A 10487-nucleotide genomic window follows, 5' to 3' on the forward strand; every position below is an offset into this window, starting at 1 on the left:
CTGGCTGGAAGTTTTTACATCAAACGCCGATGGCAACTGCCAAGTATTGCTATATTGCTGTAGCTAAACAGGGTTTTACTAAGATGCATGTAGCTACATAGTAGCGATCAAAGAAGAAAAAGAAAAATATAAAAGATGGAGAAATACTAATGAAATTCAAACACCACAGGAGTCTGGAAAATGATACACCAAATGAGCAGGACAGACTCACCTTCTTCAACAACTTCTGGAATTTAACCTCGCAAGTTGTTGTGACTAGACTGTGACACACTCCTCTCACATAGGACTTTTCCTCACCAGGAAGTTGAAGGCTGGCGAGTTTTAATCTCATTGGCTTCAACACATGGAAATGGCACAGCAGGCCAGTGGCATTGGTGAAGACGGACTTGCATGCCGCCATTTCCATTTTGCACTTGTCTGTCATGTAGACAAGAGTCTTTGATAGGTCTTCAACAATCGACCTGAAGATCTTTAGCATCCTGATAATCTTCTCCGTGGTTTCTTCCCGAAGGAAAGCATAGTAGATAGCTCTACCCTTTCCACTGGTGTCCTCCACCATTAAGTGGTATAAGGGAAAACGCTCCTATTTTTCTTGTATGTGACAGGATTTCGATGGTCTAATCTTTGGCTGATTGGACGTTAAACACCCCTTACCCAGAGAACTTTAAAAAAAACCCAGAAAGCTGCATATTAAACACAAAAATAGCTCTGATTCTGAGAGATCTGGGAAAAAGATAAACTCACCATCAAGGAAAACCACCTCCGGATATGACGTATACGTCTCTAACATTGCATTTGTGGCAAAGGCCACAATGTCAATTAAGTGGCTTCCACTGTCCTCAATGATGTCCAACTGGACATTGCCCGATGTTTCTACCTCTGCCAAAGAGGCCAGCAGTTGATCCGTTTGGGACATTGTCCCAGCATGAGACAGTTTCACTGCAAAACATGAATATTATCAGTAAAAACTACAGCATAAAAACTGGTGATATCCTATTATCTATGGAGAGACTAAGAAGCAAGCAAAAATGGTGATACATACCATGACATCTGACTTAGATCATAAATTTCATAAAAGAAAACAAATACTTGCAATGATATGCATGATACTATACAGACCTGCCAACATGTGTCCCCTTGTAAGTATTTACCTTCTCACTGTATTACTTTAGTTTTGCGTTAGCTTATCTCATGGCTTATTTATTTCCTTCGTGCAATCCCATTTGATAAAATTAATTTTAAGATTTACCCTTCCCTTACCAGCCATTTTCCCCCAAAGTTTCACACCCACCCAACACAAGAATATTTTTTTTCTTACTCAAACAGAAAAGCAACAAATACATTCTATGCATAATATTGATAGGCGAAATAAACTCAACAACACAGCTATAATAAAACACTGTTCTTTAAATTGAGTGAATTACAAAAGATGTCTGAATGATAAAAGTGCTGGTTGGATCGTAAATTAAAAAAAAAAAATCGTACATGTTCCAGCGCCCTCTTTGGTAGTGGCTGTGCATCACAAAAGAAATTTTTGCAGTCTAAAAATACCATTGACATGTGTTTAAGACATCATACAGACAGGTGAAAAGATATTCCGGACAATTGTGTCCAGTCTACCGTCAAACCACTTTGTGGACTTGCTGCACATGCAAACGATGGCAACAGACAAGGCACACACGCCTTTTAACATCACTGAAATACCCCTTCTGATCACACAACGTTGATCAAGACCATAGCCACTGTCTATATCATAATGATATTGGCACTGGATTTCCTGGATTTGTTCTTATTTGTTAAACAGTGCCTGAGCACTTTTCGATCAAAACAATGGCAATACACATTGGAAAGAGAAAGCGTAACTGGTAAACCCTTTGTAAAACAAGAGAAATACACATTGCTGGACGTATCTTCTCCCTGTTACTAGTCAAAGCAGCCCATTGTTATGTATTCGAGGGTCTCACAACGCCCCTTTTCCCACCATCCTGAAAACTTAGGAATACCGACACACCTGGATGACGACAATGTTCCCGTCCCGGACGATGTCGTAATCCAGGGGTTGTGTATAAATTCATAAACATACTCACAGTGGTGTTTCAGATTACGAACGTCACGCAAGGTGAGGGCCATGTTATATTTTGAATTAATAAGCTGACGCAGTCCAGCATTACTGAAAACAATTCTAATATGGAAGTAATGATGGGACGTTACATATATGTCACAGTGGGCTATAGTGTAAAAAAATTAAAACAAGTGTAGTAAGTGATAACTGGTTTATTCCTACTGAAACAGTGTATCCAAAGCACACTCTTGCTAATATAACTAAGACACATTACATTTTTGTTCATCTTGACACTTATATTGTGCAAAAAAATCATATATTTTACATTTACTACTACATATGATAATCAATTTGAAAAAAAATCTTATTCATATGGTATATTCACCGTGAAAATTAGCCACAAAAATGTTTGAATTATTGAGGAAATATGTATACATGTATTGTGAAATGTTGAAAGCATAAAATAATAAAGGCACTGTTTGGGGCCACATTCAACTGAACAGACCAACTATGGGTTGTGAAAAGCGCGGAAGCAATTTCCGTTGTGGGTGTAACACAGTCGGACGTTGCATTTTTCACAGACTGTGTGTGTTATTGTTTTTGCAGAGTTTACATCTTCCTCGCTTTGGTAGCATCATTGGCCAGTGTGAAATTTGGTCATATTTCACATCAGATGGAGGGGCACACACAATAGACAAACGCTTTGCTGGAGTTCCATGTGCCATTTCATCAGTTGGTCGACCACGCTTTGTGCCCTTTGTTACCAACACGGTGGCAACTTCAGCTTGGAATTTTCTGAAAAGGATAACATTAGTTTTTTCAACACCCAAAAGCTGACAGTCTGGCTTGTAAATCAACCACGAATTGGCAAGGGCAAGTTTGATGATGTGCCAGAAAATATATGTGTACCATCTTTTCGAACGGAATGTGAATAATGCTTTTCCTCATAACATATCATTCAGGTCCACCCCACCCATTTTGTCGTTGTACAGAGTGATTGCGTATGGACGAGGAACTTGAACATGAACCCTTTGTTTCTTATCCCAGCGACGGGCCCCCTTTTTTTTTTTTTTTTTTTTTTTTTTTTAAATTCCATTGTGTAACAAGAGCCGTACAGAAACTGTGATTTCTAAACAGCTCTTGTTACACAATGGAATTAAAAAATTTTTTTTATTGAAATCGAACAAAAATTGACGAAGATATGCAATTCTGAATTTTATTGGGACTTAGTTTTTATTTGGCACAGCGTACACCTGCCACGCTAGTTTTTATTTGGCACAGCGTACACCTGCCACGCTAGTTTTTATTTGGCACAGCGTACACCTGCCACGCTAGTTTTTATTTGGCACAGCGTACACCTGCCACGCTAGTTTTTATTTGGCACAGCGTACACCTGCCACGCTAGTCCACGTTTGCATTCATATAAAATCTGTATTTGGAGATTTAAAGACAAAATAACCTATAGACCACAGAGTCATATACATTGTACATTATAAACAATTAGATATTCAGAGCCATAACTTTTCAATTTATAAAGCAATAGCCAATGGAAAATGGGGAAAAAATGTACAAATCGTTGAAAAATATATACAAAAAGCAGATTTTGTCATTTTTGATTTTGAGAATTCACAGAAAATGAAATATCTCACATACCTGGCCCCCCGGAAATATGCAAAAAAATATCCCAAATTATGCAAGGGAAATTACAAATTATGCAAAACAAGAAAAAAGTAATAAATCGCTGTCTAAATTTATCCATTGCTTTATTTACATTTAACCAATTCAAAATTAAAGAACTACAACGCAAATTCAAAAATTAATTTTTTTGTTGTAGCACAGAAAAGCTAGATGTCGCAGAGACGTTGTGCTAAGACTCCTGCGCCTGTCTGACAATATCAGATTGTAAACAGAAAAGCTGCGTTCAGCATCAGCGCTGTTGATCGTGGTGTATATGTGCCACTTGGCACAAGCAGCCAAAGCGGGCACTTCATCAGAAATGGACTGCCAAAAATGTGGCACGTCAACAGAAGAGGTGATGGAGTTCTTCACCGCGAGGGGTCCAAGCTGCCGGGTGTACCTCTTGATCTCCACCTCGGGTACAGTTTTCAGCTTTGTGAGGCTCTCAAGTTGATCCCAAGGTGGAGACAGGAGCAGCTTAGCGGGGTTGAAAAATGGGACCTCTCTTAAAAAGTCAATCCCTGGCTGTCCCTCTTTCGTCAGGTACCGATCTAGCTTCTCGCTTGTCAGGGCGTAGGCTGTGTTGAACGCATCCTCCAGCTTGTTCCTCTCCTGAAGAGACATGTCCTCATGGAAGAATTTAGACACCACCATGAAAACGACATTGGAGGTCCTGAAGCATCGACCAAACCACTTACCAGCAGTGGCAACAGTAGAAGGGACTCCTGTCAGATCAATGGTCTTTTGAAGCTTTGCTGGCTGACTCGAGGATTCATTAAAAAATTTTCTTTTACGGTGTTTGTCTGAGCTGAGGTGATTGTAAATTGTAGACTTTCTCATATGGTCCAGCACTAAGTTGCAAGACTTACAAAACAGTTTACTAGAACTAACAAATGTTTCATTTTTAAACTGTTTGTGACGGTCGGTAACTGATGTCTTTGTTGCTGATTTTGCTTTGGCACTCGGTGCTGCCCCATTGCGATGTACGAAGGCATCCATTCTTGCTCGAGTTGTCTTGTTATTGATTATTGATAAAACTTTTATTAAAAGGAAACAAACTTGAATCCAGATCTTAACACGCTTGGTTTTGGGTAGATCTCAAGAAGACAAATCAAATCGTACACTTGGAATTGGAATAGCCTCCCTTTTAAGTTAAAGGGAAGTCACTGTCACGTATATGGGAACATCGTCGGACTTTTTCGGTTTCATTTTTCTTCATACAATGGTCATAAATTCATGCTAAAAACCATATTTTGCATAATTATGCGGTAAAAGGTGAATTATGCGGCCGCATTGGTCGTGTTTTCCTGGGGGGGCCAGACATACAGGTATAAAATTATATTCACATATTTACAACCACTCAGACAACACACTCAATTTTTTTCAGACAATTTGAAGCATTATAAAAAATGCTTTTTTTGGACCCCAAAAGTGGTTCCGAACCAAAAAGCTGCGTTTCGCAGTCGTTTAGGGAAATATCGCAAGTATTTTTCGTAAATCGGACAGAAAATAGAAACTATAATATATCATACATCAATGAAAATTACACAGTTAATGTACTTCTGTGTGCTGAATTTAAAAAAGGTATTATTTTTATGCTTAGAGCAGTCCTTTAGGTCATACATATGATTAAATTCACAAAATTGAGAGCGAAGTAAGGTTGCAGATGCACACACTGGGTATCGTAAACATTACGGTCAAAACTATAACTTCACTGTTGATTATACTTCTTTTTAGAATTAAAGACCCCAAAATGACTTCAATATACTAGTAAAGATACACAATTTGCATATCATTTTTAACCTACCCCAAGCCCCTAAACAATTGGAAAGAAAAGATAAAACATATACATTTAAAGTATTACTCAGACTCGGACTCAGACATGATAGCATTGTTACAGGGTGTCCAGCAAATATTTCCCCTCAAATTTACTAGGCCCTACCTGGAAAAAAAATTTACTACCTAGGAATTTGAAAGAAAAATGCCTGCGCACCAACTACCAATTACCGGGCTTTAACCAATATATATATAAAGTCACATCCAAAAATCAATAAAAGTATGCTAATAAGTAGTAGTAGTATCGTATGGTGGGGTCACACTTTCAGATCTGTCGCTTCGAGCCAAGCCTTGAATTCATCTTCACATTTGTGAATGGTTTCATAACCTCCATTCAGCTTGGTAACAGGACAGTGGAGCACAAGGTGATCTACATCTTGGGGGTCAGTTTGGTATTTGGGGCATTCTGTTGAGTTGTTTAGACCCCATTTGTTCATTTTTGCGGCTGTTTTCGTGTGTCTGGAGCGTAGCCTATTTGCAGCCACCCAGTATTTCCTACCAAGCTGTGAGCCAGGAATTTCATTGGTAGGGTCTTCAATAATTTGGCCTCCTGTTGGGGTATTATTTGCCCATTCTTTTCTCCATTCATCAGTGATGCTGTAGTAATCTTTCTTTGAGAGGTAGAAAGGGGATCTGGATTTTAATCTTGAGCAGGTAGGGGCATTTTTGTAAGTTTCGCACAGAGGGGTATCGTTGTTTTGTTCTGCCTTTTGAATCCATCTTTGGTTTTGTTCCTCTCTTCTGAGATGTGGTGGTGCAATTCCACTCAAGACTGGTAGCCACTGCACTGGGGTTGACTTTAGGCACCCTGTGATGGTACGCATGGAATCCCTTAGCTTTGTGTTAACTAGTTTGGTGTTTTTACTTGTGGCCCATGCTGGTGAACAATATTCGCCGACACTGTGACATAGGGCAACGGTGGATGTCCGGAGTACAGTCGGTGAGGCACCCCAGCCTGTCCCTGCCAGTTTTCGTATCAGGCAGTTCCTTTTGCCAATTTTTCGGGAGGTTGCTTCAATGTGTTTTTTGTATGTCAACTGTCGATCCAAAATGACTCCAAGATATTTAGGGTTCTGGTCAGATGGCAGTGATATGCTATCGATGGTGATGTTTAGTTGTCTTTGAGATTCTCTGTTGTTTAAGTGGAAAACTGATGATACTGTTTTATTTGTGTTCATTTTGAGGTACCATTTATCAAAGTAATTTTTCATTTTGGTCTCATCTTGGCATAGGGTAGTGTCTATATCATTGATGTTGTGTTTGGCATGTCACTGATATAAACATTGAAGAGTGCTGGTGCAAGAACTGACCCCTGTGGTACTCCGTTCTTTATTCGTTTGACTTTGCTTGTTGTACCACCTAGCAATACGTGAAATTTCCTTGGACCAGTTATTTGAGACAGGAGATTAAGAATTTTTCTGCATTTGATAATCTTGGCTAATTTAAACATAAGGCCGCCTGTCCACACTGTATCGTATGCTGCTGACAAGTCAATTAGCACAGTTCAAGTTTTCATTCTTTTCTGAAAGCCTGATTCAATATGGGAGGTAAGAGCTATGACCTGTTCTGTTGTGCATCTGTTTTGTTGGAACCCAGCTTGTTCTTTTGCGATAGCAGTTTGTAGGGCTGGTGTTATTCTTGTTAGGATTACTTTCTCAAGCAATTTATATAGGCAACAAAGTAGGATATTGGTCTATAACTGGAAGGATTGTTCGCTGGCTTGTTTGGTTTTAGGATAGCAATGACTTTTGCATGCTTCCACGTCGGAGGGTACTTTCCCTTGTCTAGGATATCAGTCATTGCAGTAGACAACCATTCCATTGCATGCGGTCCAAGGTGAGTGAGCATGTCAGGGTAAATACCATCCACTCCTGCAGCTTTGCCGTTTTTCATAGTTTTCAGAGCATTTTGACCCATCTTTTGGAAGAGAGTTAATCATTCTGTTATAGTCTTTCCTGATCTTATTTTCAAATGCATGGTTTGGGATATGTTGACCTCTTTGTTTGATTTCATTAGCAACTTTGCTTGCTTCTATGACTGGTGCAGTGGTGGTCCTATTCTTGTCTGGGTCTAATTTTTTAATCAATTTCCAAGCATGTCTGCTTGAGTGTTTCATGTCTAAATTTTCAACAGTTTCTATCCATCTCTTTCTTCTTTCTTCTTGGAGGGAATCTAATAGTTTATCTGCTATGTCTTGGTCTAGGGTCTGTTCGTATTCTTTCAGTAGGTCCTCGCTTGTTTTTGACCAGCATGGGATGTGCACTCTCTTACTCCTCTTGGAATATACAATCATGAATAGCACAAGGAAACAATGCTAATAAGTAATCAATATTAAATCATCCTACAATTCAAACTTATGATTATCTTACCTCAATGTACATATATATCCGGTTTTAAACATCATGTTTCCTGCTTCACAATCACAATAGGGAAGTATTTAGGAGTAATAGAGTAATAAATATTTCTGCTTCACAATCACAATAGGGGAAGTGTTTAGGAGTAGTAATAATGTAATAATTGTTTTAAAATCCAAAATGATAAACTAGTCTATATATACAATATGTACAATGTTTTTTTAATCCAATCTTGCTCCTTCATAGAGTCTAGCTCATGCTGCAGGGTCTTCAATGAGGCCTCCATTGTAGCTAGATCTTGTTATTTGGCCTTGGCATCTTTTCTTCAAGCATTGCTTTGCACTAAGACTAAGACAGGGTGTCCAGGGAAATCTAGCCTTAAAATTTCCTACCAGGTATTTTATCAATTCTTGCCATCCGCACAGTGTTCTATACGCTTAAAAAAGTAATTCCTACTAAAAAATAGGCCTTACACAAACAATAAATAAAGTATATAAAAAGGCACTACTACTATACCTGTATGTGTATCCACATCTGTTACTGTTATTAAAGCTTGGGGTCTAGCATCTGTTGACTTCCACAGAAGAATGGCCACTAGCGACTAATATTGTATATATACACTGCTCTATCGTTAATCAAATATTGTAAAAATAACTATGTACACTAAAACAGAACAAAAATAATACCAAATATTTACAATATTTACAAGTCACTTTCATCCATTCTAAAGAGTTTTGAAGTGCTCCTCTTTCTCACTTATTTGAGAAGAAAGAGCAGACAAGGCTTCTTTTTTCCCCTTGGAATCACGTCTCAGGGCATTGCTCTGGACTATTAAGTCATGTGCTGCCCAAAGACCAGCAGTTTCGGCCTTTCCGTTGAGATCATCGGCCCTCCTCAGTAGCAGGTCAATGTCTAGTTCCAGCCTTTTTTTCTTACTCTTCAAGTCCTCTATCTCATCCATCTCTCTCTTTCTTTTCTTTGATTCCTCTGAAACTTGGACAGCTCTTTTCTTTGCTGCCAAAGCCTCTGAATATCGATGCCATGCTCTGCTAAATGAAGTGAGCATGTCCTTGGTAATGGAAATATCAGCCACCGTTTTGCCTTGAACGTGTTGACAAATTATTCTCCTTGCAACTAAAGTCTCCTCCATAAGGTTTTCAACGGTAACTTCCTTATCTATGGAGAAGCCTCTCTCTACTTGTGAATTCCCATGACTCAAAATGAGAACGATATTCAAAATTTTCCTTAACTCTGGTAGACCATGCAATCCTCCATGTTCGTGATAGTACTCATCTAGCCTCTCTGTTGGTAAGTATGGCTTTGCCTTGACATTATCCTCCAGTGTAGTGAACTGGTAGACAGCATCATCAACATCTCTAGCATCTACCCAGCCACATTGCTGCATGCGTTGAACAGTTCTCCTGAACATCGCTCTAGCTTTAAATCCATCTGAGGATATTGTGCAGGGGTCAAAACAAGCTAGGTTGACAGCAAATGGGTATTTTAGTGGGCTCTTCTTAATCATTTTTGTGATGCATGCCTTCACCACTTTCTGAAAAGCCATCTTGAACTCCATAAGGCGAAGGTCAGAGACATGTTTATTTTCCTTCTCTTTCAAAAGAATTTGTTCAGCCTGGTACCCAACATCAATTTTCCTGTGAGGCTTATACTCAGAAGTATACATCAATGTCCTTTGGCAGAGGTAGGTCTGATGGAGACACCAAGGAAATCAGAAAATCTGGTTTAAGTATCAGACTGTAGAGTCGCTTCACGATGATGAACAGTTCTTTACACAAGAAGGGCACCAAGGGTTCCTCACTTTGAAACTTGACTAAAAATGGTCTCAAAATGTTTGCAACAAATACAAAGCTATATAGTTTTGCTAATAGAAGCTTGTCACCTAATTGTTCAGACACAACCTTAAAACTTTTACATGAAGGCTCACATTCTTTCCTTTTTTTAACAGTAGCAAGGTACCTAGCAACAGAAGGAAATAAGGCAATGGCTCTCTCTGCTGCTGGAACATTTTCTAGCCACCTGTGATCACAAATTTTAGAGGGAGAATAAAGGAATCACTGGTAGAGATGAAATCTTCACGTCTGGCTGGAGAATCATGGAAACGATAATATAAAGATTTGAGATAATTTGATAAGTTCCAGCCTGATTCAGATACACCATCCTTAAAACTATTATGTAGTGTATTTAGCCCACATGATCCTATATTCAACAGAGTGTGTGCAGCTTTGTCTTGAAGAGTTGCAGAGAGATCCTTAAAAACTTTCCAATTTACATTGGGGTCATCCATGGACAATTGGACAAGTTTATGACAGCCAAGTTCGTCGATGACAGTGGACAGCTGTTGAAGTATGTCTGATGCAGTTGCGTGGCCCAAAAAGTAAGAATCAATGTATTTTGATTGAACTTGCCCATTAACATCAAGAAAGCGTAGATGCACGTCCAGTTGTTTTTTTTTTTTTTTGAGATCCTGATTGAGACTTTCATCAAACATAATAACAAATTTCTCAACATTTTTAATATGTGACATGATACTGTTTTTA

General features: G+C 38.9%; 1 protein-coding gene across 1 annotated transcript in view; it reads right to left on the minus strand.

The window, feature by feature from the left end:
• Positions 1 to 591, minus strand: part of LOC144976149 (zinc finger SWIM domain-containing protein 3-like) — a 1450-nt gene extending 859 nt beyond the window's left edge. The window contains exon 1 of the mRNA XM_078920332.1: positions 212 to 591. Coding sequence (XP_078776458.1) covers positions 212 to 559 — 348 coding nt within the window. The 5' untranslated portion in view covers positions 560 to 591. The remainder of the gene's footprint in view (positions 1 to 211) is intronic.
• Between the last annotated feature and the right edge of the window lie 9896 nt (positions 592 to 10487).

This window comes from Berghia stephanieae, chromosome 7, assembly GCF_034508935.2.
Source record: "Berghia stephanieae isolate SIO BIC M18660-M18661 chromosome 7, UCSD_Bste_1.3, whole genome shotgun sequence".
In the NCBI taxonomy this organism is placed as follows: domain Eukaryota; kingdom Metazoa; phylum Mollusca; class Gastropoda; order Nudibranchia; family Aeolidiidae; genus Berghia; species Berghia stephanieae.